The 26124-nt window shown below is 48.3% G+C and overlaps 2 protein-coding genes across 4 annotated transcripts in view; one reads left to right on the top strand and one right to left on the bottom strand.

Annotated features, from left to right (window-relative positions):
• Positions 1-16893, top strand: part of LOC104312628 (mesothelin) — a 37340-nt gene extending 20447 nt beyond the window's left edge. For all 3 annotated transcript variants that reach the window (XM_069810477.1, XM_069810475.1, XM_009924649.2), the window contains 25 exons: positions 97-124; positions 931-1015; positions 2066-2227; positions 2663-2865; positions 3303-3394; positions 4096-4226; positions 4858-4979; positions 5398-5569; positions 5889-6104; positions 6212-6382; positions 7406-7552; positions 7706-7755; positions 8631-8751; positions 9072-9157; positions 9758-9887; positions 10001-10191; positions 10940-11030; positions 11525-11636; positions 11873-12057; positions 12883-13029; positions 13256-13389; positions 13957-14084; positions 14692-14786; positions 15379-15568; positions 16269-16893. In XM_069810477.1, the coding sequence (XP_069666578.1) occupies positions 97-124; positions 931-1015; positions 2066-2227; positions 2663-2865; positions 3303-3394; positions 4096-4226; positions 4858-4979; positions 5398-5569; positions 5889-6104; positions 6212-6382; positions 7406-7552; positions 7706-7755; positions 8631-8751; positions 9072-9157; positions 9758-9887; positions 10001-10191; positions 10940-11030; positions 11525-11636; positions 11873-12057; positions 12883-13029; positions 13256-13389; positions 13957-14084; positions 14692-14786; positions 15379-15568; positions 16269-16363 (3284 nt within the window). In that variant the 3' untranslated portion in view covers positions 16364-16893. The remainder of the gene's footprint in view (positions 1-96; positions 125-930; positions 1016-2065; positions 2228-2662; positions 2866-3302; positions 3395-4095; positions 4227-4857; positions 4980-5397; positions 5570-5888; positions 6105-6211; positions 6383-7405; positions 7553-7705; positions 7756-8630; positions 8752-9071; positions 9158-9757; positions 9888-10000; positions 10192-10939; positions 11031-11524; positions 11637-11872; positions 12058-12882; positions 13030-13255; positions 13390-13956; positions 14085-14691; positions 14787-15378; positions 15569-16268) is intronic.
• A 726-nt stretch (positions 16894-17619) lies between these two features.
• Positions 17620-26080, bottom strand: LOC138690393 (mesothelin-like protein). The gene is made up of 16 exons (XM_069809343.1): positions 25606-26080; positions 25117-25148; positions 24533-24582; positions 23825-23945; positions 23610-23695; positions 23097-23223; positions 22816-23006; positions 22625-22715; positions 22383-22527; positions 21551-21735; positions 21195-21350; positions 20875-21008; positions 20467-20600; positions 20196-20296; positions 19030-19969; positions 17620-18287 (listed from the first exon to the last, which is right to left on the bottom strand). Exons 1-16 carry the CDS (start codon positions 25649-25651, stop codon positions 18205-18207), a joined length of 2622 nt encoding a protein of 873 aa, XP_069665444.1. The 5' UTR covers positions 25652-26080; the 3' UTR covers positions 17620-18204.
• Positions 26081-26124: the final 44 nt, after the last annotated feature.

Below are 26124 nucleotides of genomic sequence, written 5' to 3'. Positions count from 1 at the left end.
AGTAATCTCCATAAGGAAGATTCAGACATGGTTCTGTATAAATATTCTTATCACAGTTCCTTTATCTTTGTGTCTCTCTCTTTTTTGGGGAATCAGAACCTGCTGTGTGTGCTTCAGTGAAAAGGTATGTGAACCATCAGCAAATTAACTTGGCAGCTTTTTCCTTGTGAGCAGTACTGGTTTGTTGGGGATGTCACTTCATGTAGCAGGAAGCCTCTGAAACCAGGTGTAGCATCTTTTTCCCCACAAAGTCCCAGGGTTGCCTGTGGGCAGGGAGAGCTCTAGTTGTGCTCATTAAAACAGTGAAGGAAGAATGCCTTCCTGGGGCTCTGTGTCTGTGCAGGACAAAGAAAGGCAGGGCAAGTCCCTGGTGTGTCAGCCAGCCTGATGCAGTGGAGATTTACTGCTCCAAGAACCTTGGCGTTGGTGCTGAGCTTAGCTTGGCTAGTGGTGGGAGCCTAAGACTCAAGCAGGTCTGCTTCAAGCCTTCATTGAACTTGATTTCTACCTAAGGGTCAACAATTTGCAAGTACCCTCTCCTTGCTCCTGAATGGTGCTGGCAAATAATTCTCATTGTCCATGTTATGTGTTTGTTCTTCTGTATTTGTTGTGTGGGCTGTGCCTAGTTGTTATGGCTGCCTGGCATTGCTTCTGCTCCTTAATGTGTAGGCTGGACCCTTTACATGAGAGTAGCTAATAGCTGTCCCTGCTGCAGATGAACAAAACTTCAATGAACAAAAGCATGTGGTCAAGGACATTCAACTGCCTTTCACTGACTGCCTGGACTCAGGGCTCAGGCAGCTGTGCTCCATGCCTGTGTCTGCAGACATATTGCTGGTGGAGTGCCAGCTCCCAGCCAGTTCTGCCCTCAGCTGCTGCAGGTCTGGGGCAACCAGCATGGAGGTGATGTCTTTGCTTTTTTCCCACCAGTGTCAGCCAAGAGATGCTTCTTGAGGTAGCCCGTGGCCAAGCCTCCCCCTGCAGCCTCACTTTTGGTCAATATGCCTGTGCACAGGTAATGGTAGTCCCCTTCTTTTCATGGACTAGTGTGTTTTGTTTTCCTTGACAATAGTGTCATTTCTATCGTAAAAGCTGTCCCACTGTCAGCTGTGAATGGAGTGGCCAAAGCCTTGTGCACGCTTGGGGTCTGGGTTGTCAAGGTTTCCCTCACAAGACTGAGAGATGGGATGGGATCAAACACACAGGGACCATCCAGAGCACTGAGCTGTGGGTGTCACCTTCCCAGGCAACGTGTGCTCTGTGTCATGAGGCTCAGGAGTGGCTACACCTCCATGGAGGCCTTTCTGGGGCTGTCTGTGGAAGTGGGGGATGCTGTCTTTTCCAAAACTCTCAAGTGAGAAGGTGGGACAAAGGAGATTTCCAAAACAAATTGGTTCTTAGAAACTGGCATCATAGCGTTGAAACAGATCTCTGCATGAGAGTAACCCTGGTCCATCGGGGTAAGCCACAATAAAAAGTGGTTGCAGTGTGGAAAAATGTCATCTGGAATATTTCAGGTTTACTTCCTTTCCTGCTGTTGTCATTATCTCTAAGTTGCTGTGCTGCCAGTAATTGCAATTGAATTGACAATGATTTGTATTTTCCCATAAATGTTTCTAACAAAAAGATGTCATTTCTTCAAATATTTGTTGGTGGGTTTTTTGTTTGGGTTTTTTCACTGAAAAATGTTTCTGGAATGAGAAAGTTCCCTATGGAAGTTCCGACTTTGATCAAATGGCCTTTTTTTTTTTTTTTTTTTTTTTTTTGGTGGAAAACATTTTGAATAAAGTTTTTTAAAGTGACCCTTTGCTTGGGGGGAGCACAGATTAGGTAACAGAAGGATCCAGCATTTGGAACTGGGTAAGTTTAGAGTTGCTTCAGGTCAGTGTAAGTTGGACTTTCTTCTGACTCTTCTGACAACAGGTTTCGTCACCTTACAGTACTGAATACTCACATGTAGGTGAGCTAGTAAAGCAGACCTGAAGGAGATTGCATACTGCAGCATCTCTAAATATGACACCCCTTTTATTATCTCTATATGGATTTCCCTTTTTTTTTTTTTCAGAGTGCTTGGCTCCAGGACCTTCAGGATAATTTCCTCATATCCTTATATTCTTGCCTTACCCCTAAACCTGCCAGTGCTATGGATCCAGAATACTCCATTCTGTTCTTTTCCAAATATGATGCCAAGAAGCTTGTAGCTGCTCTGACTATGTTCAGCCAGCGGGTGGGTCTCACATATTCAACTATTTGTTCACCTGTAACATTAATGCCAGTTGAAGGCTTTAATTAACATTACCTTATTTTTTACCTTAACATTACTTTATTTTAAAAAGGGCACCATTCCGATCTCCGCCAACATAGCAGAGTTCTGTGCTGTTAAAAATAGCTAGGAAGACAAAAATAACCATGAGTTCATGTAGGTTAGCTCTTGCTAATTGCAGTGGCAACGCAGACATGGGGTTCCAATGTGAATTACAGGCTGACTGTACTTGAGTTGCATAAATATTGCTGTGGTGGAAGAGTCGCTATCCAGAGAGGGGATTATTGCTAGGGGTGATTCTGTTCATAATGTTCAGATTCATATGGATTTATGTTCATGTTTGTTTAGAAGTTCATACTCACTTGAATTCCTGTGTTTCTTCTTGTCTCTTGCCTTCAGTTTTCTCATGGGCCTCTTTCTCTCGAGTGGAACATGATCTTCATTAATGGTCTATGGGAGAAGATGTTGCAAGTACCTGATATTGACAGCCCACCCATTTTGTCTCAGTGGGTCCATGAGGGGCTTCAAGCATTCCTGGTCGAGTCCAAGGTCTTTGCTTGCCTCCATGACAAAAACGTGTTGTGTGAGACATTTCAGATGATGTAAGTGCTGAACACAAACATTGTTTCAGTCCCGTGGTGCTGAGATAGGAAAGGGGCCCTTACTCCAGCCTCCCAAAACAAGGGGCTAAACCCTGTAAGCGTTGTGAACTGATGGAGGCCCAGGCAGGGTTTCTAAGAAGCGTTCTCCAAGGCTTTGTAACGCACCTCCTGACCCTGTAACTGGTCCTCTGCATCAGTCCATGTGTGTGTAATGACCCTGATAGCACTGTGTTTCCAAAGCAGTATTGCAGGATTGGTAGTGCAGCCCCCAGATGATTGTGGGGGCTGTTGTGAAGGAAAGTCACATTGGCAGCTTTGAAAAGGGATGTGATTGGTAACATCGGTCTTCAAGTAACAGCTGTTTCTGTGAGAATCCAACCCTGCCAGGTTTGACTTCATCTGTGTCTGAGATGTCTGCCTTTCTTACCTGTCTTTAGAGTCGCTGCCCTGAATGGCATATATTCTGACCTTCCAGTGGAGGAACAGAGGAATCTTTATGCTGGGATCAAATACTATCTCATCCAGGATGGTAAATGACTTGATTTTCTTTAAGAAACAACAGAATGCTTTAAGCCACTGATGTATGCTATGACATCAGCTGCAATCTGTTACAGGGTGGAGGCTTCACAGATTTTTTTGTGAATTTATATTGTCTCTTCAATGGAAATAGGCTGGGAATATGACAGTAATAAGTGGTATCAGGAATCGTTTCCCTGCCTGAAGGCTGCTTTAATCCAGGATTTTTATGAATCAGCACAGTCAGTCCTATGCTGATGTACATCCTTTGAAAATGGCACTTACCGCTTTTGTTGTGAAAGAGCGGTGCAGGGTTTGGTTCTGAGCGCTAAAGAATTCAGCTCAGAAATTAGCTCGGAAAGGGGACCCAGGTAAGACATTCCTCTGTCTTCAGGCAGTAGCTTGCATGCAAAAATTTAATGTCCTGCAAAAAGTTTTTGGCAGATTTGAGGGGAGGAAGAAAGACACTGGTGATTAAATATTTTGAGGGCTGTGAAAGAATGAGGCATCTGTCCTGTCCCATGTGCATTTGTAATCTGAATGCACAAATGTGGATTTTGAGCATGATATGTGATCAGAGGCACTTAGGGAGCTCTCTGTTGACTGAGTTCTTCGATAGACTGAAGCCTGTTCTGCATTTAAAAATCTGCAGTCTCCACTGATTTTCTGATACAGTGCAAGTCTGTAGTTTTATGGTGTCTGCCTGTTTTGCAGGATCAAACCAGAAATGCTACAGTGCAGCTGTTCCAGGTCTTAATTCCACTGCTTGGTTTGAAAATTATCTTGGATCCTTTTTGGAGCATGCTACTGTTGGAGACCTGCAGCTTTTTGGTGATGAACCAACAGTAAGTGCAGGCTCATTGTGGTGATGAAGGACCTGCAGTGTGCAAAATACTGTGTGCCTGGGAGGTTGTGTTCCTGCCTGACCAAAATTCACGGAGATGCTGCTAGTGGGAACATTTCTCTTGTTTACTTATGATGCACAGTCACTTCAGTTCTTATCCCTGCACCCCCCTCCCCCCCATCATGATTTCTTGTGGTAGGAGGCACTTGCTCAGAAGTTGGTTTCACATAGGTAATTCTGCAGAAAGCAAACTGGAGTCAGTAAGAGGAGTAAACCTGAATTTTAATTCAAGACTGGACCGATGTCTGGGCCTGCTTTAGTGAATGACTGTACCAGGCCTGCACATGTGAGTGGTGCTGTAGAGACAGGGCCATGTCCTTTACCAGCTCTCCCACCTTTGTGCCTTACAGCAGTCATAGAGAGGCTTACATGCCCAGTGCAAAGATAAATAAAACAAGGTCCCATTGTATTACCTGAAAACAAAAAATAAATTTCCTCACAACTTTAAAGTCAGGTGAAAAAACCCTTATTGCTTGATGTGAGGTTTGTTCAAACTGTCCCAAGTGACTGCCAGGATTAAAGTATCCATCTAAATTATTATTATTTTTTTTCCCCCTCGTCAACACCCTCAGCTTCAAAAATTTGCCAGGGATCCAGTCAATATACAGATGATCAGCAACCTCACCTTGCTCCGGGAGACAGCTGTGTACTATACCTCACTTCTGACCTCTGGGCCTGGTTTCTCCTTATCAAGGTACGGGACCTGACCTGACTTCCTACCTGACTTATGGTTTAGCATGGTACTGTGACTTAGCAAAAGTTTGCTGAGTGGTGAGTCTGATGGCAGCTTCCGTGAAACCTTTAAAGCATTTTTCTGTTCCTCATATCATTACATTGTGCTTGATCTTGGGGAGGGCCAGACCATAAGTTCCAAGTCTTGGGCAATGACTGTCATGCACTGTTGGTCATTAGTTGGTGGCTGGCACTGCATCTTGCATGTTTTTTTGTAGTTTTGCATGACACTGCAGTGCTCTTTATAAACAGGATCATCAGCATTGTCAGAGCTAAAATGAATCAGGGGAAATATGCACTGGAAAAGAGCATCCTTTGGAAAAAGAGGAAAGATCTGTCTGTCGTCCTGGCAACCTCTCCTCCTTGTCTCCCACCTGCAGTCTCCCAGACAGATTTGTTTGCTACCTGAGCCCCTCAGCAGTGAGCAACCTGAGCAGAGACGATGCTTTGAGCTTGGCCCAGAGGATCAGTGAGAACTGCCCATTGAACCTGAAACACAGAGGAATAACTAGAGAGAGAGCTCCCTCCTCCCTGACAACAGAGGAACTGCAGGTAATCTCCTGTCCAGCCCCACGACTCAGTTCAGTTTTTCATTCACCTAGACAAAATTTGTGAGGGTTGAGGATTCAACTCTCATCCCTCCTCTTGTGTACACTCCTGTAGGTCATCTTGCTTTTTTTATTGTGGTGTCTGGGTGGTGTTTCATAATCTGAAAATTCTCAGTGGGTGGAGGCAGCCCATCAACAGGCTTCATCACACACATTTGAGGCAGAAAGTCCAGTGATTTAAGACGTCCAAAGGCTGTAGGATCCAATAAACTCACCTCATTGCTCCTCTGACTTTCTTTTCTGTCTGTGTGGGACCTTTTCAGGTTGCATCCTCTTTGGTGAGAAAGTTTGAGCGTTTCCCTCCTGCAATCCTGCGTGCATTGGGCCAGGCTGCAGTTGGGCTGTCCATATCCGACATTGAAAACAGCATCAGTGATAAAGACCTTGAAGCATCTATTCCTGCCCTGGGTGAAGTTCGTGGCTGGAACACTGAGCAGTCCAGCACTATTATCAACAAACTGCTCAGCTCTGGCTATCAGGTACAAAGGATAAGGTCCACAAATGCACCTCACACCTGGTAGAGCTAGCTGCTAGCAAATGATGTTTGGCCTTTCACGTACTCGTGCCTGCATGCTTTACCTTTCAGATCCGGGATGGACAGAGCCTGGCGAAGCTAGGGAGCTTGGTAGCTGGCATCAACAGCAGCACGCTTCGAAGTCTGTCTCCAGAAGTGTTCTTGGAAGCCATTAAGTTGCCTGAGTTTGTTCAGCAAATGGTGACCCTGCCCTCTGTTCTGAAAATGATATTTGTGGAAAAGGTGAAGTTGTTTTTCTCTTCAGGCGTCATAAATTAGCAAAGCTTCAATGACTCACAGCTCAGAACACTGGTTACCTGGGGCCAGGCATTTACACACACCTGCACACCCAGACAGCATTCCCTTGGGGGTGTTTGTCATTGCTAAACAGAGTGTGCAGCAGGACAAGCATCTCGAGTCCCTATCACTGTGCCTGTGTAGATGTCCTTGGCTGCCAGCCAGCGTGTCCTGCCAAGCCTCTTGGGGATGTGGGCAGAAGAGACAGTTGTTTTATGGGGTGGTCCTAGAAACTACTCTCCACTGACCTGAAAAGATGCTCTTGGAGAAAGGATATTGTCATGGTTTGGAGTAAGAACGTGTGAGAAGTGAAGGAAGCTTAGAAAGTCTCTTTTAGGGTAGACTGATCCTTCAGCAATGCACTATTTCATTCCCCCATGTGATTGTGTAGGATTTGGACACCTCTTTGCCTTTTTTCATGCCATGACTTTAGCCTTCAAGTTGGATGTGTAGCATTCAAGTTTGTTGTTATTCATCCTCCCTCCGGTAGGAAAGACTCTGACCTGTATTTGGCACCAGAGGCCCTGCCTGTAGCATGTCCTGGGGCGATGGGGTGCCCTGCAGGGTTCTGTGTGAAGCTTAGGGAAATAACATCTCCTTCACCACAGGATAGTTCTGCAATGTGCCTTTGGCATGTTGAGACATTGTTTCTGTTTGGCAGAGCAGAAAGACATGTCCCTCCTTTCTGGCCGGCTAAACATTTTTAGGGCATAAAGTCAGGAGGTGGGAAACTGATAAGAGGCAGAATCTTTCCATTTCATCAGGACCCCAGGTATTAGTTCCAAGCAGCTCTCCTAGTCTGATGAATATGTCAAACAGGAAATATTTCATAGTGTTATGACTCTGAGAAATGCCCAGATGATCATCAGGGGAATTTGCCTGGCTTCTTTCCAGTTTGTCATTTCTTCTCCAGCAATTGTTTTATTTTAGCCACAGTGTTTGAATGATACGTTTTTGGTTTTTTTAAAGATTTCCTCCAGTGTAGACCACCCTGCTGACCTGGTTAAATGTATTCCTGATGCTCTGGCCAGTTACATTCCAAAATCATTGCTTGTTTTTGGGGAAGAGAAGCCCAATATTCAGGATCTCAACAGTAAAATGTGGACCCGAGAACAGGTAATATGCTGGTGCCTTGTGTCCTTCTTACCCCTCAGTGTCAGCCTTGGACTTTACAGAGCTATGAGTCCACTCTGCAAATCTCTCTGAAAATACAGGTGAATGTTGCAGAAGAGCGTGGTAAATCATTGACACTCTGGCTTTGCTTCACAGGCTGCCATATTTTTCAGTGATGTGATAAAGACAGAGCCTGACTTCAGCAGGTAGCATTTTTCTTCTCTCCTTCCATTTTCCATGTTTGTGTGTGCTTTGATTGCAATTTCCGTGTTTCCTTTGGTATGTATGGCAGACCCACCATATTCAATCCATAGCAACAGATGGGAAATACCATGCAAACCCAAATGCAGGCATGTAGCATCAAGATTTACAAGGATGTCAGCTGCAAAAATTACCCATAAGCCACACTTGCTTTCTAAAATGACACTGCTGGCTCAGACTGCACCTGGAACCTTGCTTCTGACTGCCTCTGTGGAAGGCGTTTTTAATTGGAGAATATGTCAGTCTTCCACAGTGGTATTCCAGGGATTAAATTTAGCAGGGCTGATATGTCTTTTGTCAGGTCTCCTATCTGAGGTAAAAAATTATGAAAACCATGATATATATCTGGAAAAACAATGGAGTCGGCATTAGTGTCCTTCTGATTTCACAAAAGAAGCTTTTCCATATAGAAAGCAATTAAAGTTTTAAGGACTTGTCCCTGAGCTCTCCCAGACTGTGCAAACTATGTTCAGTGATGAGGATCTGCACAACTCCATTTCATTTTCAATGTGTGGCTTGTACTGAAAACACAGGGAGGAGACTGATCTTGTAATTCAGGATACAGCAATACTACTTGGGGTGAAGAGTTTGTCCCTGCATTTCTACTTCCACTATGAGTCTCTACATTATGTTTATCTGACCAGATCTCCCACATATGTTAAGACTAGCAGTTTTGAGGAGATGAAGTTTATAGAGCATTAAGCTTTGAGAATGGAGGAGGTTTATGCTTGCTGTATTTGTCATTATATATGTGGGAGACGAGCACCGAATTATCTCCTGAAGTCCTTGCCCCTCTGATGTGCTTTCTGTAAATGTTCAGGCTTTCCCAGTCAGTCCTCCAAGGCTTCACATGTGCAGCTGCCAATGAGATGGAAGCAGAAAGATTTCAGGAGCTGGCCAAAGTCATGAAGAAGAAGAATGTCAAGCTAGGAGAAGACCAGGTCAGTTCCCATATTTTGAAATGCAGTATTTGATGTTGTCATGAAGGTAGCAATGAGGATTGTTCAGCAAGAGCAAACTTTCAGCTTAAGGGACTAGAACAAATGTAACTGGTCCTGGGTCTCCATCCCACAGTTCTGAATTTCCCCGAAGAGAGAAGTCAAAACCCGTTTGGCTAGGTTTCTCAAGAACCAAAACCTCTGATTTCTGTCTTTTATTTTTCTTACTTTGGAGCAGAGTAAAATCTTTATATATGTTTTATTTTTTTCTTATATTTTCATGCTGTTTTCTTTCTTTGATGTAAACTGTGGTGTCCTTTCAGCTGAGTTGCTTAGTGAAGATGGTGACACTGCATGGCATTCCCCAGGATTTAGATAACTATCCGAAAGACCTTTTGCTTTTTTTAAGGTAACTGTGCTATGGTTTTTCATGTTGTTGCCTTAGTACTTAGTGGGGAAAAAGAGGTATTACTTTGTAACCTAGCTGGTAATGACTAATTCATGTTTGATGTGTATATCAAACTTGTTTAGGTCTCCTTACAGGGGGGAAAAAAAAATCAGATTGCAGAAGTCTTTCAAAAGGGTTTTAAGGTCCTTTCAGATTCAACCATCCATTTAATATAAACAGTATGAAGCTCTTTTTAAACATGTCTGTTTGGATATAAAACCAGTATGCAGTTTTAGTACTTTCTGGCATCTGTGAGTGTGCTTTTCCCTTAAAACATCAAAGAAAACAGACAGTAGAGTGGATTTCTTTGTTCTAGTAGCTACTCACTGTGGTTCTGTATCCAAATCTTGAACAATTTTAAGCTGAGTCTCACAATGGGTTCCTTAAGGTGAAAATGAATTTTTAAATATAGACTAGGATCTTTGGGAAGAACAATTGCATAGACTTTAGTCCGCAGATGTGGAAGATGTTATATTGGACACAGTATATGTTGAACAGCCTTGAACCTGACCAGCTGTTTGATATCATTCGCTAGAATTCATGGAGTATTTGTCTTTCTAGTCCTTCAGACTATGCAGCAACAGGAAGCTGTAGGCAGTACTTTGCTAATATTGGGAAAGCAAATCTTGATGTTCTGCAAAGAGAGTCATCTCAGCGGAAAGAGCTGCTCTTGGAGGCTTTAGCATGTTTGGTATGTGGTGAGGAGACAGCTCTGCACAAGGCTGGGGAGAACTTGGGGTTCAAGAATGCTCTTCTACAGTGGCATCCAGTTCTATTTAATGCCTCTGTCTTGTATTATTTCAGAAAATTCCTGGCACACAAGTAAACGAGGAAAATGCAGAGATTCTAGGGCATCTGGTCTGTGACCTGGGCGGAGAATACATTAGAAGTTCTGGTGGGAATTTGCTGAAGCAATTAAGTCAGTGTGAATCTTTCCTGCCTGATCAAGAAGAGGCTATTAGAAGTGTCATCAGCAGTGGTAACACTACGTTTGGGTATGAATTTTTCTTCTGGGCATCAGCAAAACAGTTCCCTTAAACAAAACCATCGTCCCATTAAGACCTGAGTGAACTCCAGCCAACCAGTTTCATCAAAAACTTGAATAATTTGTTGCTTTTGAATTTCACATTGGGCCTTTTACATTGTTTTATTTGAACTCCTTTCAGCTGAAAGGTTTGGCTGGAATTCCACTGAAAAATACATTGTCATTTCTGTGTCTCATCTGCTCTAGTTATAAAAGCTTTTCCTCTGGTCTATTTTTCATTAACCAAACTTCTCTGAGACCGTCCTGATGGACACAGGTGGCCTCTAGCTGTTTGTCAGCCACTGACTTTCAGAAAACATTGTTTCTACCTGTCAAACCAACAGATGCTTGATAAATCTTAACAGAGACATTGTCCAGGGAGGCAAAATTTTTTCTCTTCCTGTGTCAAATGCCCTGAGATCTTGGCACTGAATTGGACGATAAGTAAGCAGTAGATATTCTTTGGGTTTCATGCTTAAGAAAATAATGTATTTGTTAAATGCCATTTTCCGATCCAGCTGTCGTTATTCATGTTGCTAACAGTTGCTCCTGCTCTTGTGGAATGAAGTTTTGTGTAACAGGAAGTGATCAAAAAGTTTTAGGATTTAAATCTTGTATTTTCTTCAAATGTTACAAGGACATAATCCTAGCAGCTTTTAAGGTGGTTTTTTGTTGTTCTTCCTTGAAAGCTGATCCCTGCTATTTTTTTTTGTATCCAGGCCTCCTGTAGCATGGTCAGCTTTTACCTTGAATGAGCTTAGTGGATTGATTCCTGTATTTGATCACAGCATCTTGCAGAAGATCCCCAAGGTGTGTTACTCATAGAGGCATGGGGAGTTTGGGAAGCACTCCTAGGTCCTGCAGTGTGGAAGAAGTATGATGGGGGTTGTTCAGCCTGTATGTTTTCAGCAGTGTCATCATTTAAAAGTGTGGTCCCAAAGAGGGTGAATAGTCTATGAGAAGTGGGGGTTGATCAAGCTGACAGCCTGGAACTGCAAATCTAGATCGCTGTCGTCCTCTTCCTGTAACTGTCAGAAGAGTAACGGAAGTGGAAAGCAGTAGTAACTATATACAATGCTTTGCGAGGAGGTAAAATAATTTATGGGGCATGGGATATGATAGAGTCTAAGCATTTAGAAATTTGCCTTTGGCTCACCAAGGAAAGATCTCTAGGCTTATAGCAGCAGGTCTGCTGCCCATAGTACTTTAACAATGGGGTTTCTTGTGTGTGTGAGTAGCAACTTGTTATGCTGGTGGTATGCCCAATATTGCAATATCCCCCTGATGAAACATTTTCTTTGCAGAATGTTTTAACTCTTTGGCTGAAAAACTATGCACACAATTCACCTCTGTCAAGGGAACAGCTGGCCACCATTGTTGAAGAACTCCTACCTACTAGGCATAAGCGTGCTGATGGTATGGAAGCCTTCCCTGATCCATAACGGCAGCATTCCCCCTGGTATCAGGGTTGACCCTAGTGCTTGTGGGTCTCCCTAAATGTGTCTGAGTTGAACTATGAAACACTTGGTGGCAGGTCACCCAGGAGGAGGGTGGTACCATGATTGCATACCTGTCCATCTCCAGCAAGGGAGCATTCAAAGCTTGAAGCAAAAGGATTTAACACTGAGCACATTTGATAATTGCTTCAACAGGTTGCCCACCTGACAAGCAGATAACAGAGATGGTTCTTAACAATGACTTGATGCCTATTTACTACACACCTGAGGAGTTGCGTGCTTGCCTGAAGAATGTCTCTCTGGAGAATCACCTCTCTCGGGTGCTGACCTATGCCTTCAGTGTTCAGCAATTAGCTGAGCTGAAGAGAAATCTGGATGAGGTAATGCCAGGCCGAAGAATGTTAAATTATTTACTGATGAGATTTATCAGGGACTTGTCCAGTTAAGTATCTCCAAAGACTGAGACTCCACCATCTCTCTGGGCTCTTCTTCCAATGTTTGACCACCTTTACTGTGAAAGTACATATTTCTTAATATCTAATCAGAATTTTCATTGCCTTTTGGCCCTTATCCTTTCACTGTGCAACTCTGAGAAGAGTGTGGCTCCATCCTCCCCATAATCTCCCATTAGATAGTTGAAGACAGTAATAAAATCCTCACCTGGTCTTCTCATCTTCAGACTAAAAAACCCAGCTCCCTCAGTCCCATTGCCCCACTTGGTATGTTGCATTCTTCTGCCCTCCCCGACCAGCGTGGTCCTCTGCTGGACTTGCTAGTCTTTGCTAGACTTCGACAAAAGTCTTTCATGTACCAGGGAGCCCAAAACTGGACGTAGTACCCAGATGGGGTCTCGCAAGTGCCAGCCAGATGGAAGGGAATAATCGCTTCCCTTGGCCTACTGGCCATGCTGCTGTTAGGGAAGCCCGGTATTTGATTAGCCTTCACCACAGCAAGGCATACTGACCACTCAGGTCTGTGTTGAGTCAGTTCACAGTGCTTCAGGTTTTGTTCCTTCCCCTGGGCCCTGCTTGCCTGAGCTATCAAGCAGAATAAGGACAGATGTGCTCACGGAATCTCACTGGCTTTGGTTTCTTATTCTTTGCAGACCTTCTGGGCTTTTCCACGTTAATTGTGCAAAGAGCATAAATTCATAAGCGCAGGCATGATAATGAGCGTTCATAGCAATAACAATGGTCTTTCCACAGACATATCCTGATGGCTATCCTGACAGTCTGCTCCGCAAACTGGGCCCCCTCATTTCTCTGGTCACCCCTGAGGATGTTTCCAAATGGCAGATAACTTCAAGTGACACACTGGCTGTCTTGCTAAAAGATCAGCCCTCTGATGATCAGGTAGGGATTTGGGTTTGCTTTTCTGCCCATGTTTGTTTCCTGGTTTGAGAGCTGCTGGTTTAGCTTAGTGGGTTCAGAGATTATTGGGCCATCCTTGAGGTCCAAACAAATAGATTTGAAATGATTCAATTTTATTTTTGTAATTATTGCATTTCTTGTTCTTTTGAGGATGAAAACATAAATTCTGATTCAAGCTAACTTTTGAAAAAATTAAATGTGTTTCTAGGCTTCTGCAGTGATTAAACGATATGTTGACTTGGGAAATGCCTTGAATGCCACTGCACTGAATGCAATTGGTACGAGATATGTGTGCCTTCTAAATGCAACTGAGTTGAATATAATAGACTCCAACAGCTTGAAGTGAGTCAAATGTTGTGATGCTCTTGGCTTCTTGCAAAAGCACTTTCCCATCAGCAAGTGCATTTTCCTTTTCTCTCCACTCGGTGAGAGGAAATCTAGGAAGCAAGTTAGTACCTCCTCTGTGTCTAGGTTTAAAAGCCTCCTGTTCTCCATCCTGCCAGGAAGGGCTTGGATTTGCAATCAGACTCTCTTTATTGCAGCTCAGCTGACAACAGATATGGTCTGCATGCATGCTTTTATCTAGAGGCAAAAGAGAGTTAATTAAATTTAACTTAAATTCCTTTGGAAGACTACTAAATGAAATTAATTAACTACATCTTTGCAAACCCTTAAACTTACCATGCACCATCAGAGCCATCATAACTTGGAAGACACGGCATTTTGAGCAGAAGGCTGAGCCGTTATTTTTTTCTTTTAGCTTCTCTCCATACCTCTTCTATCTACTGGGAAAAGGGGGTCACCTGTCCTATTTAGAGAATCCCAGGGAGATACTCAGAATAGTTCAAAATCTATACAGGTTGAAGATAATAAAAACTTTTTTCTCCCTAAATCTTCATTTTTCTGCAGACTGGCATCTCTGAATCCTTCAAACTGTACACAGCTTACGAAAAACATCTTATATGCTAAAGCAAAACAGGCTTTCTCAGACCAGAAGTATTTACCTGCTTACTATGAACTTGTTGAACCATATCTAGGTATGTAAAAAACCAGTTTGTTATGGGGAAGTAGAGAGGTCTTAGCCAGAAGCTGAATGGGTATCAAATACTATCTAAGATTTGGGAATTTTCGGAGCCAAGTTGTTAAAAGTTCAGTCTTTTTCAACTTGTAGATGGCATAAAATATCCTTGAAAGATTCTGTACCTGATTTAAAGTTGTCCAAATCAATTGTCAGACTATCACAGGGAAAATCAAACTCCTAACTTCTAGGATGGTTAAGATCTGCTAGATCCATGAGAAATCAAGCTGCTGTGCTTAATGCTTATCTCACAGCCCTTCTCTATGTCACAAAACAGATTTTTCCCTGTTAAGCCAAGAATTTATTCACAGCCTGAGCAAACTCTTCTTACCGCTCTGTCTAGCACCTGGCATTGTCACAGATTGGTTTAATAGCTAACGCAATAATACCTCCCAGCAAAGTGAAGTAGCATCCATATATTTTGCAGTTGGAACTCACTGCGTTAGCAGCTCCTGCCTAATAAATTTTGGAGACATCATTATAGCTCTAGCTTATACAGATACACAACACTGCTCATTTGAGGGCTGTCCTTCATGCTTTGATATACTTTCTCTTTTTGGTCCCAGGGGGTGCTCCTGCTGTGGATCTCAGAGCTCTAAGCAAGGGCAATGTGAGCATGAACATTAGTACTTTTTCGAAGTTAAGAAGAGACTCTTTGCTGGTGAGCTGAATCTTGAAATTGTTTGACTCCTTGCATTCATATTATGCTAAGTAGTTGGTTTTGGTCACATTGTCCATTGGTGTAAATCAGGAGTCACTCCATCAAATTCAGAATGATGCTAGACCAGTAGAAAGTGGACAAGCGGCCTGAAATTTCTTTAAAAATGTAATTTGGAATCATACATGGATGCTAAGCCAGTCTTACTGGGGAATTTCTTTAGAGCAAGCTCTCATAGCAGTAGTGGCAGGAGCAGGGGACAGGTGTCCACTAGACTACAGTCCACAGCTGTGTGACAAATCTTCTAACAAGAGTGTTAGCAGTAATATCAATTTTGGAAGAAAGCCCAGTGATTTGGGCAGGGACTGGGGTGCCCGCCTGAGTGTAGGAGACTCATCATCAGAGGACAACAGAAACAGTCTTTGAGGAACCATTGTCATCAGGAAGATTGTCCCAATTGAAACCACTCACCAGACATTTGTCTTCCTTGTTGTTCACACTTCTGCTAATAGAAACCTCATTGTTTCCTTGGTCAGAGGTACTATTTCCATTGCTGCATTTACATCTGTAATTCTTGCTGTTTGATTTCTCCTAGAGCCTGACACCTTCTGAGGTTCAAGGCTTGCTGGGGATTAATCTCCGTGATCTACAGAAATGGCAGAACAAGTCTCCCATCCGGGAGTGGGTTCAAACACAGAAACAATCAGAACTGGATAAACTGCATGTTGGGCTCACTGGGGGGCTACAAGAAGGCTACATGAACATCGTCACACCCAAATTTCAGTGTATGTATTATGTTAGGACCTCAAATTGTTGTGTTTTAAATACTTATTTTTGGGTTACAGCAAGGAGAAAAACTGCCTTGTGGAAGCAAAGTGCTTCAGTTGTCTGTAAAAGAGAAGTGAGTGCACCAAGCTCAGGTAAGTGGTGGCCTTGGGCAGCGCTGCCAAACGGCTCTGCTCCTGCTCTCAGCAGTGCTTGTGCCAAGGCCCTGGAAAGTCCCGCTGGCTGCTCTTGTGCTGAGAGAGCAGACTGTTGATCTGGGCTACTGTGGACCCTTTCCAGTGGCACATGTCACTACTCATCCACCCAGCCCTGTTAAAGTGCACTGGGCAGTGCTCACCTCCTTCCTTCGCCTCTTGGCGTTGAGGGGCAGCACATTCATTTCTGCTGAGGAGCCTTAAGCCTTGCAGAGCAAATTCTGGGTCCGATACAAGAAGCAGTCCTGTAATCCCACTGAGAGCATCCTCACTGCCTGACTGTCTTAACGGAGTGAGCACTTCCAGAGCTTCCTCCTCTGCTGTGTGGTGGATTTGAGTTATGACTTGGTGGTGCTATTAGGAGTGGCTGTTTACCATAGTTAGAAAGCCCTTGTTAGAAAGCTGAAGATCTTCCCTGGATGTGGCATAAAGAGATGTTCACCCCCATGGGGCAACAGTTCAATCATTGATTTCTTTGCACTAATGTCTGCTCTTTTTCCTCTAGCACCATCCGCAGCCTCTCCGAGTGCTGTGGCCATGACACTCCACCTCCTGCCTGCTCTGCTTATCAGTTTCCTGATGACGTCAGTCTTGTCTTGAAAATCTTCTCTCAAGAAAAAGCAAGATGAGGGGGACCAGCCTGTGACCTGCCCTAAGGCCTGTCAGGGACAGCCACGCCTGGGGGGTGAGGGGGTGCTCACTGCTAGCAGGCAACTGTTACGCAGCCCAGGGTTCACTTTTAGGTACTTTTGTCTTTCAAATCACTCGAAAAAAACCCAGAGCTCTGTCTGAAGGGAAGATTTCAGACTCTTCAGAGCAGGATCTTTGCCTTTTGTACAGACTAAGCCTGGGTGAGCCCCAGCCATATTACTGCAACACAAATGATGTCAATATTTTACTGCGCAACCCTGGTAGGTTTAAGGGTGCGCAAACTGGCTGTTCTGCATATTAACGATTACATTTCTCAAAGAGCCTGATCTCTTGACACTGCCAAGACCTCTGAGTGGGAGTGAAGTTTTCTGGCTGATTGTATATAAACAATGGAACTAAGTAAAAAGAAGCGAATTGATGAGTTGCTCTTGTCTTCTCTTCATTCAGACTGCCTGCGCCTTCGTATCTGCAGGTATCAGTCCAAATTAGATGGTCAAAAACCCCAGACATGCCTGTCACTTTTCTTTGGTGTTGACTGCTCAACACGAAAGAGCTGAAGTTGTTCTCAGCTTCCTCATGGGGAGGGTATAAGAACTTTGTATAAGATTTTCAACAATTTTTTTTTCCACTCATTTGGGAATTTTTGTCCAAAAAAACCTCAGTGCAACCTGTATCCAGCCCCTGAAATCCCCCTTTTCCCCCAGGAGGACAGCCTGCCTGCAAAGACATTATAAATGTTCATTGTCGGTGCTTTACAGGAAGAGAACAGGAGAGCCTGGTCTGTCCTTTGCTGCAGACTTCTGGGTAGCAAGAGCCACTTCCCCACTGTCTGCTTCCCGTGGTGCTGGGGCACTAGCTAGGGTGGGAGAGAGCCCAATTAAGACAGTCTACTTTTTCAACCACATTGATCCCCTGACAGAAATCTTGATTTGCTTCTTTGTGCCTTGACTCACTCTCAACAAATGATGTGTAAGAATCTCCTCAGCCTGTGGAGAATGAAACTAGGAAATGGAAGTTCTGCAAGTTGGAGGGAGAAACGCTCTCTGGTAGTTGAGCTATTGGAGGAGGAGACATGAGATAATGAAGAAAGAGCAAAAGAAGTGGAAACTTTAGATTTAAGCTAGCTAGAAAAACTACACTACAAAGCACTGAGCACATCAAAGAACACATTTGATTAGGAAAAAAAAAAGTTGATTGATGTTTTATTATATAGCATTGCAACAGTAATCAAGATAAACTATCATCAGTCATCCCTCTAACTAGGCTTTGCATGGTTTGAACAGATCTTGATCAAAAATCTAAGTTTGTGAAACAAGTTAAATACAATTTAGTGGATCTCTGAGCTTTCAGACTGCGTTGCTGGGCCATATTCTGCTTCTTTTGCAACAGCCAGTAACTCAGATCCCTGAGTTGTCCCACTGTTTCAACAGACCCCAGTGGGATTGCTTAGAGGTAAAATACCACTCAGTGTGAGTAAAGCTGGCAGAACTGGGCCCACTGTCAGCATTAATGCATTGTCAGACTAGTCAATATTGCTGGTAATTATATTACATAGAGCAACTAGCTAGTAAGTACTTGTTGGGCTGCTTTGGGCTGGAAAAATACCTGTCCTCCTTTCACTGCCCAGCTTCAAAAATAATAACCAAATTCTATGCTGGTATCAAATGGACAATCTCTGTTCTTCCCCTGGGTTTCTGCTTTTCAGCAGGGAATTTGCCAGCACCGTTATTTTGCAGGATGGTGAAAACTACAGGAGGGATCTGGTGAGTGTGGTGCTGGAGGTGGCAGTGTCAGAGAAGCGCTCGCAGCAGTGAGCTTCCCACAGCTGTAGTCAGTATGTGCACGAGGCAGGAGGAGAGTCTGGACCCCGATCCTAGGTGAAGAAGACAGATGAGAAAGAATTGGATTATCCAGGTAAACAGCATGCCTGAGCTGTGAGGGCGGTAGCGTTGCTTTGAGACTTGGGTACCCCGGAGGGTCACACGTGTCGTGACAACACTTCTGCCTTTTGTGACATTGCCCATACCTGCACCTCAGGCCCTGACCTGCTCCCCAGTTAGAAATGTCACCTGGCCGTGAATAGTTGGCAGGACTGAGTCTTTTCTTACTTTCACCAGCGCAAATCAGGAGTAAATCTGTTTGAGTCATTAAAGCTACGGATGTAGCTCTGCCAGGTTAAACGACTAAAGATTTTAGTGCTTTTACAGCAACGCCTAGCCATAAATACTACATGCAGCTAAAATCTGGATGGCCGTATCCTTGCCTTGTGAAAAATCGTACGGTGCGTTGGCATTAATGGAATTACTCCAGCTTTCTGCAGAGCGGCTGAGGGATGCTGCGTGCTCAGAAGGCGATGATGCATCTTAAGGTGCACCTTGCCAGATGTGAACACGTGGAATCTGAAGGCACTGTGCTCCAGATCCAGGGCTGTAATGCCCCGTAGAGACACATCGCTACCTGTCCAGCCCCTAACTGCTGGGGTTCCTTGTGGACAGCAGCATGTCAGTATTGAATCTGGCCAGGAACAAGGTGGATCAGCTACTGCTTGTTGGTGAAGACTTCTGCCTCACCATCGGTTCCTAAGCTTTTCCCGACTCCGAACGTTCACACCTTACCAGCTTCGGGTTGCAGGTTGATGTATCCGCCGGGTGTTGGTCTCGGTGGCTCTGGCACGCCTGTGGGTGTTTCTTTAGTGGTCTCGCTGCTGGTGGTGGTGGAAGAGGGGCCGGGAAATGCCGGGTGGGCACTGGTCTTGCAAGCCAGCGTTGTCGACTTGGCTGTCGGGGAGATGACACTCTTTTGGGTGGAGACGGTGGAGTTGGGAATCGGGGTGGGCTTGGGAGGGAGGTTCGTTTCTGGAGCGGGGTGGGCAGTAGCCCCAGGTGCTGGGGGGTTCACGGACACCAGTGGGGTGCTGGTGTTAATAGCTGGGTTAGTAACAACGCTGGTGGTGGTGCTGGTGGCCCCGCGTGTGAGAGCAGGGGGTGGGACGGAGCTGGGAGAGGTGGCGTTGGGGTTGACAGCAGCAAGGATGGTGGTGAGGAGGGTGATGGCGGGGGGTGTGGCCTTATTTGAGGTGGGGGACTGGTGGATGGAGCACGGGACGATGGAGCCGGTGGTCGGAGCAGGTCGGGCGGTGGAGGTGGCAGCGGGACTCACAGCACTGGGGGCAGTGGTGTGAGCATGTGGGGGAGTGCTGTTAGGGGGGGTCAGGCTGATAGTGCTTGGGGTGGGGGCTTTGGGGGGGCCGGTACTTGAATTAGCGGTAGGGTGGCTGCTAATGGCAATAGGGGGGGGGACAGTGGGGAGGGTGGTGGGTGCGGGGACGGTGACTGCGGGGGTGATAGTGGCCGAGGCGGTGGGGTGAGGAGGGGTGGCTGTCCCCGTGGGTCCGGGCTCCTCCGTGCCCCCTTGCAGGCCGATTCCCAGGGTACAGTCCAGTTCCCGCTGGGACTGTTTCTTCACCCAGCGCATCACCGAGGTCTCATTTTCAGCTTCCTTCAGGTAAGGGAGGTTTACTCCAAGCAGATTTTTCACATCCACAACACTAAGTTTCTGCAACACACGTACAACAACATCTTTGTTCATCCTTGCAGCCCGCATCACCACGAAGTGCTTTTCTAATGGGACTGCAGAAATAACTTCCAAAAGAAAATTTAAAAAGGTAAAAAAATAGAGAATTGGTGATCTGATGGGGCTGCAGCCCCAAACCCCACCACTCAGCCCTCGACTAGCCCTGCCCTTCAGCGAGGAAAAGAGCAGCAGCATACCAGGGATGTACCTGCAGTTCGTTGGGATTTAGGGAAAGAAAGGTGTCTATGTCCATGTCTATGGCAACGCCAGCTTCAGCCAAGTCTTTCAGGTCCTTCGCTGGAGCTCCCCCTTAAAGAAAGTGTATGGGACACCTAGACACGTGCAAACACTTCCAACATTTTTGGAGGGGTTCTGGAGACCGCTAGATGTGTCTCTAGTGTGTCTAAACCTCCCTGGCCAAGGAAGAGATACCCAACCTCCATCGCCATGAGAAGGAGGGCAAAGGATGAAACACCTACCCAGGTACGGCCAAATCTGGCAATAATATGACTTGGTGGTGCCAGCCTGGCCAGCAAAGGCCTCCTGGGCTTTTCTGTAGAGTTGGTCCTTCTTGGTTTGAGAGCAAGAAGAAATGTTTAATTGTCCAGCAGTCCTGAGGAGACGGAGGGTCACAGGTTAGAGCCGGGGGCACCACCCCAAACCACAGCTAAAGCCCTTTTGTTGGCAGGGGGAGATGAGCGGTCTGTCCCTGCCCACGGTGCCGGTGGCTCAGGCAGGAGCTGGGAGCGGAACGTGGCCATCCCACCGTGCTGCCTGCGAGCGGGCAGAGCCGAAAGGGAGGTGGGAGTCTGCCATCCCACCATCTGCTTCCCCTGTGATCCCAGGGGCCTCATAGGACTGAAAAGCATCCCTAAAAAGTGGCGTACCTGATTACCGCTGGAGGTATTTGATTGATCTGCTCCTCCTGCAGATTGCATAGGTTTCTCACACCGATTTTCTGAAGCAAGGGCCCAGTCAAGGTGCCCCCCAGGGCCAGGTACCTGCTGAGCAGCTGCTGGATCTGGGAAACAGAGTTCATGCAGTTGCATGCAGGCAGGGAAGGAAGATGCTCCCGGTAGAAATGCATATACTGTAAAACCACTGTGCCACCCTCGGGCAATACCTTCGCCCCGAGCTCGGCTTGGGTACCGAGCGGTCCCAGCTTGGGTTCACCAGCACCCGTCCCCCGCTGCTGCCGCGGGTTTACCTGGGGAGTCTCCCACTTGCCATCTGAGGGGTTGAGCAGGGCTGAGAGCGTGCTGATGGATGTCACCGGCCACCGGCTGATCTCCTCCACCGTGTACTGGCGGGACAGTGGCCCCAACAGCTTCAGCTGCTCCTCCGGGATCTCCGAAGGGTAAATCTGTAGGGCCAGGTCAGTGGGGGAGAAAAGAGGGTCAGGGAAGGGAAAATAAGGCAGAAATGGGTGCAAAGGACCCGCTCAGGTGCCTTCATCCCCGTGGCCGGTGATGCCCATTCCTGCAGCGGGTCTCGCCTATCCTGGAGCGTGCCCACGCTAACAGGGGGCTGCACGGGGGGGTCCTGCCCTGTGTCACCCATCACCTGATCCAGCTTTTTTTTCATGACCCGGAGGTACTCCACGGTGAGCGGCTGTTCCAGCAGAGGCTTCAGGTTTGCTTTTAAAACCTCATTGCTCAGGCACAGGTCGAACTGCTTAGCGGTGTCGTAGCTGATGAGTAAGAAGGGGTCGGAGACGGTGCTGGCGGTGATGGGCTTGGACAAGCAGCCTGCAGGCAGGGAGGGCATGTCAGGCAGATGGTGTTTCCCCCCTTCCCGCCTGGCCCTGGTCCTGCCACGGGGCCCCGGAGCCCCTCGGAGGGGCCCTGGAGCCCCTCGGAAGAGCCCCGGTGAATGAACAGGGAATCACAATAACGCGGCTCAAGCCGTCCTGCTGGGCGGGACTGCGAATCATCATCCCATCCCCTGGGTCCCCAACCTATGAAGATGCCTTATTCGCTTTCATTCCTTAAAGTTATTCCTGAAGAACCTGGTGATGTTTCTGCAGGCCCATTAAAGGCAATTAAAAACGCTCCGGTAAGGTGAACCCTTTCCCATGTCACCCACATGAGCATCCTCCGGTCTTGCAGCATCCTCCCAAGGTGCTGCCCCTGCCCAGGATTTTTCTCCCCTCCTCGGCTCCTTCCCGGCTGCTGCTGCCATATTGCTGCTCCCAGGTAAGAGCAAACACACCAGCATGCTGTAAGGACATTTCCCCCATCTCCCCAGTTAATTTTATGGGAATCCCACAGCTTTCTGCCTGGTCCTGTCCCCTACCCTGGGGATACCCAGATGCTGACCAGCCTGGGGGCATTTCCCCCCCACCCCAAGAGCTCTGAACTGGTCCAGACTGGCTGCAGTGAAGGGAAACGCTCACGGTCTGCGCTCCGCTTCAGCCTGGGATGAGACGAAGCTGATGCTGCTGCGAAGGCCCTGAGGAGGGTCAGGGACTTCTCCCGCTGGGAACGTCCCTGGCTGCCGTACGCAGCCACGATGCTTCTGCCGAAAGCCTCCCGCGCTGCCTGCCAGGGGTGGGCAGAGGCTGCTGAGTCCCGCAGCCTCAGGGCTGGCCTGGCTGATGGGCGCAACTCGCCCCAAGGTCTCGAGGAGGGGGCTTACCTCGGCCACCAAGCTCAGCGTGGTCTGGTTCAAAGCCGGGACGAGCGGCCCCAAATTTTGCAGAGTCTGTAAATCCCAGCTCGAAGGATCCCTGTGGCCATCGGGAGAAGGACCAGCTCAGCATCCTCATGGCTACGCCATCCCTTCTGCTTGTCGCCCACCCCCCGTAAGAGCAGACGAGGGCTCCTTACCCGTACACTGTGCCCCCCCCGAGGAGCACAGCATTGAGGGCATCCCGCTGGGCCCCCGTCAGCGCTGAGCAGAGCTTCAGGTTCTCCAGGACTCCGGGATCCGAGGCCGTGATGGTCTCTGGCTCCATGTCGCACACCAGTGCCCCGAGGCTGCCGAGCTGCTCAGGGCGCAGGTGGCTGCTCCTCACCCCCTGGGAGACACAAACCAGCCCTCGTACAAATCCTTGGCGAAGGGCTTGGGGGGGGGAACACCGGCTGCCTCTGGCTCAGCACCCACTCACCAGGCAGGCCAGTGCCCCACGCAGCAGCCCCGTCCGCCGGGCTGAGCCCCTGGGCAGCAGGTCCAGGTTCCCATGGGAAACCTGGGCGTAAAAATCTCCGCAGGTCCCACTGCGCACCTCAGCCGAGCTGCAGGGAGCAAGAGTCAGCGCGGCAGGGAGGAACAGGGCGAAGGGCTTGTTGTGTCCAGGCAGGAGATTTTTCGTGTTGCTTTTTTGTGGGCATGGGGAAAGTAGTTTTAAACTGTTGCTCCCTTCTGAGCAATGAGCTGCCGAGTTGCACGGGGCTGGGGGGGTCTCTTACCCAGAGAGGAGTGGGGTGAGGAGGGGGCCAGGGGGTCTGCAGGGCTGGAAACGCCCCGTGTGGGTCTGAAGGTGCCCACGGATGATTTTTGTAATACTCTTCCCCATGCAGAGCTCCTGCGTGCCCCAGCGCGTGCCAGGGCCACGCCGGCGAACGCCACGTGGCGTGATTCAGCACCGAAACCGCAGCCATGTGCCACCCTCGATACTCACTCAAAGAAGAGCAGTAGGTCTGGCGGGTACCTGCCGAAATCGGCCGTCAGGTTCTTGGCAGCGAGCAGCCTGGCCAGGCAGGACAGCTGGGCAGAGAGAGGTTTGTCTTGTCAATGCCAAGGCAGCGAGACCCCCTTCACCCCGGCCCCCCCCCAGCTCCCCGTGCCCCGTTGGGCTCCATGAGGTTTGCAGCCCCTATTCCTGCCCCTGCCCACCTGGGCACCGCTCAGCTCCGCTGTTTTGTTTTGTAATCCCTGGGCAAACGCGAGGATGTCGGCAGCAGGCAGGTCGCTGGCTGGGATGCACTGGAAACCTTGCAGGACTGAGGCTGAGAGGCTGCGTTGGGGAGGCACAGTCGTATTTCACCATCTACTTTAGCTCGCCAACACCCCCGTGGAGGATGAACCCGCTCATTCCCTTGGGAAATCCCCCTTCGCCCCGACCACGCTGCGTGGGGTAAGTAGGAATAATGTGGGATGTCATGAAGATGTCCCCTAATGCCAATGCTGAAGGTGGTGCTGAAGAGGGTGCCCTGCAGGCAGGAGGGTGCCCGTCCCCACGGCCGGGGTCGTGGCAGAGGTGCCCACCATACCCTGGGCTTGGGGTGAGGGAGAAACCAGCAGAGCCCGGATTTCGGTTCGGGGGAGGCTCCCGTTGCATCTGCGTCAGCCCCGTAAAGGAAAGAAAATTCTTGGTGTGTTTGTGCTACAACAAAAGCCGATGCAGCTGAAATCCCAGCCTGGGAGCCAGCACCAGAACTGGCTGCGCAAGGCTGTAAATCCTCTCCAGCCCAAGTGATCTGTCACAGCACCCGTGACATGGATGTGGGGAGAAATGCAATACCCACCCACGCCAGTCCCACTGCCTGTAGCCCCCCGAGACCCCTCTGCTTCTCAGAGACCCCGCCTGGGCCTGATACTTACTCAGCATGTTGCCCAGTGACAGACAGGATGGCTCCGATGATCAGGGCAACCTGGGGAGGAGGATGGGGGGAACATTCAGCCCCAGCAAAGAACAGGAAAAAGGGTTTTTAAACCCAGGGATCAAGCGTGGAATGGGATCTGTCCTGGCCAGCGCGCCCAGACCAGCAGCTGCTGCCCACGAGCTGCGGGCAGCTGAAAACTGCAGCAGCCCTGAGGCTGCTCTGGGTTACGCGTGGAGGCAAAAGCCACCATAACTGCTCTCAGGAGTGGGCACCCTTCAACAGCGGGTCTGTCCCTGCTTCCCTGGAGCTGGGGGGGCTGGGTGCCCATCAGGTTTAGGGTCCCAGCCCTCAGTTTAGGAGCAGGGCAGGGAGGCTGCCAGGCAGTGGGTGAGCAAGGGATGGGATGGGACAGGGACAGGACCACGGGCTGCACAGGGGGCCAGTGGGGAGGCGATGGCTTTGCCTCCCTGGAGCTGCGGACTGGGGGAACCGCGGCAGCTCTGCCGCTCCCGGCACCAGCTGCGAGGTTTCGGCAAAGCCCTGGTATATTCGGAGCCACGGGAGCAGCCGGCGGTGACTCACCGCTGCTGCTTTCGCGAGGTCTGCGGAGAAACCTGCAACGAAGCGGGAGTGGGTTATAAAACATCCATGACTATGTACAGGCGGTCGGGGGCTGTTCTAAAGCAGCTCCAGGTTTAAAGTCTGGGAAGGGCCTTTTCTTGTCAATTGAATAATGTTTAGTAAATGCTGGTGAACTCTATGCAGCGAGCAGCTCCAGTCCTGCCCTGCAGCCTGCACCAGCCCAGGCAACCCGGGGTGACTCAGGGTAGGTTTAGAAGACAAAAAGTGATAAATCTGCCCCTGGAAATCTGTCTGTGCAGATTTCTAACGCGGCGACGGCTGCAGCCAGGAAAAACTCCCACTGCCTGCGGATGCTGACGGGAGCACGAGGCAGAGTGCAGGGAGTGGGTTGGGAATGAAAAGCAGCGTGGGCTGGAGCATCCCTGCTGCCGGGGGGTGGAAGGGGTTCCTGGGACAGGGTCAGCTTTTGGGGGACAAGATGTAACTCACGGAGGCAGAGGGTGATGGCTGCTGGGGCCGGGGCTGCCCGCACCATGCTTGCTGCCTGTGCTGGGGCTTCGTCCTTGGCGCGGGTCAGGCGAGCAGAGAGCGCAAATGGGGAGCTGTGTCCCACGCTCTGGGAAGGTGCTGGCTGCCGGCCGGGGTGGGGAAGGTGCCGGGGGGGTCCCGCAGCCGATTCTCTTGTCCGGTGCTGGGGCTGGAGCCGTGGCAGTACAGCGGCTCTGCGTGCTCACCCGTGCTCTGTGAGTGCCTGCACAAACCCCCTGCAACCAAGGGAGAGATTTTAAATCCTATACAATAGAAAACAGAATTTCATTCTCCATCTGTTATTAAAAGAAATTCCACAATAACTTGTCCTCTCTGACACCCACAGCCCCACTCCTGCCTGTGCCCTGCAGGGACAGGATCCCCCTCCATCCCCCAGCTCCGCACGGGACCACACCAGCACAGACTGGGGGAAATCCAGTGTAAACCAGTAGAGCAGCACCAGCAGGCATTGCCCTCCCC

The sequence above is a fragment of the Haliaeetus albicilla genome, chromosome 22 (genome assembly GCF_947461875.1).
Source record: "Haliaeetus albicilla chromosome 22, bHalAlb1.1, whole genome shotgun sequence".
Classification (NCBI taxonomy): domain Eukaryota; kingdom Metazoa; phylum Chordata; class Aves; order Accipitriformes; family Accipitridae; genus Haliaeetus; species Haliaeetus albicilla.
Note: the sequence above shows the minus strand (reverse complement) of the source record. Positions and strands in the feature narration are given on the sequence as shown.

Excerpts from the sequence above, each read along its gene's own strand:
- LOC138690393 (XM_069809343.1), bottom strand. The coding sequence starts at position 25,651 with ATGGTGCGGGCAGCCCCGGCCCCAGCAGCCATCACCCTCTGCCTCC. Across the intron at positions 25,149-25,605 it reads AGCCATCACCCTCTGCCTCC|GTTTCTCCGCAGACCTCGCG; the intron begins GTGAGTTACATC and ends GCTTCGTTGCAG. Across the intron at positions 23,007-23,096 it reads GTGGGGCACTGGCCTGCCTG|GGGGTGAGGAGCAGCCACCT; the intron begins GTGAGTGGGTGC and ends TGTGTCTCCCAG.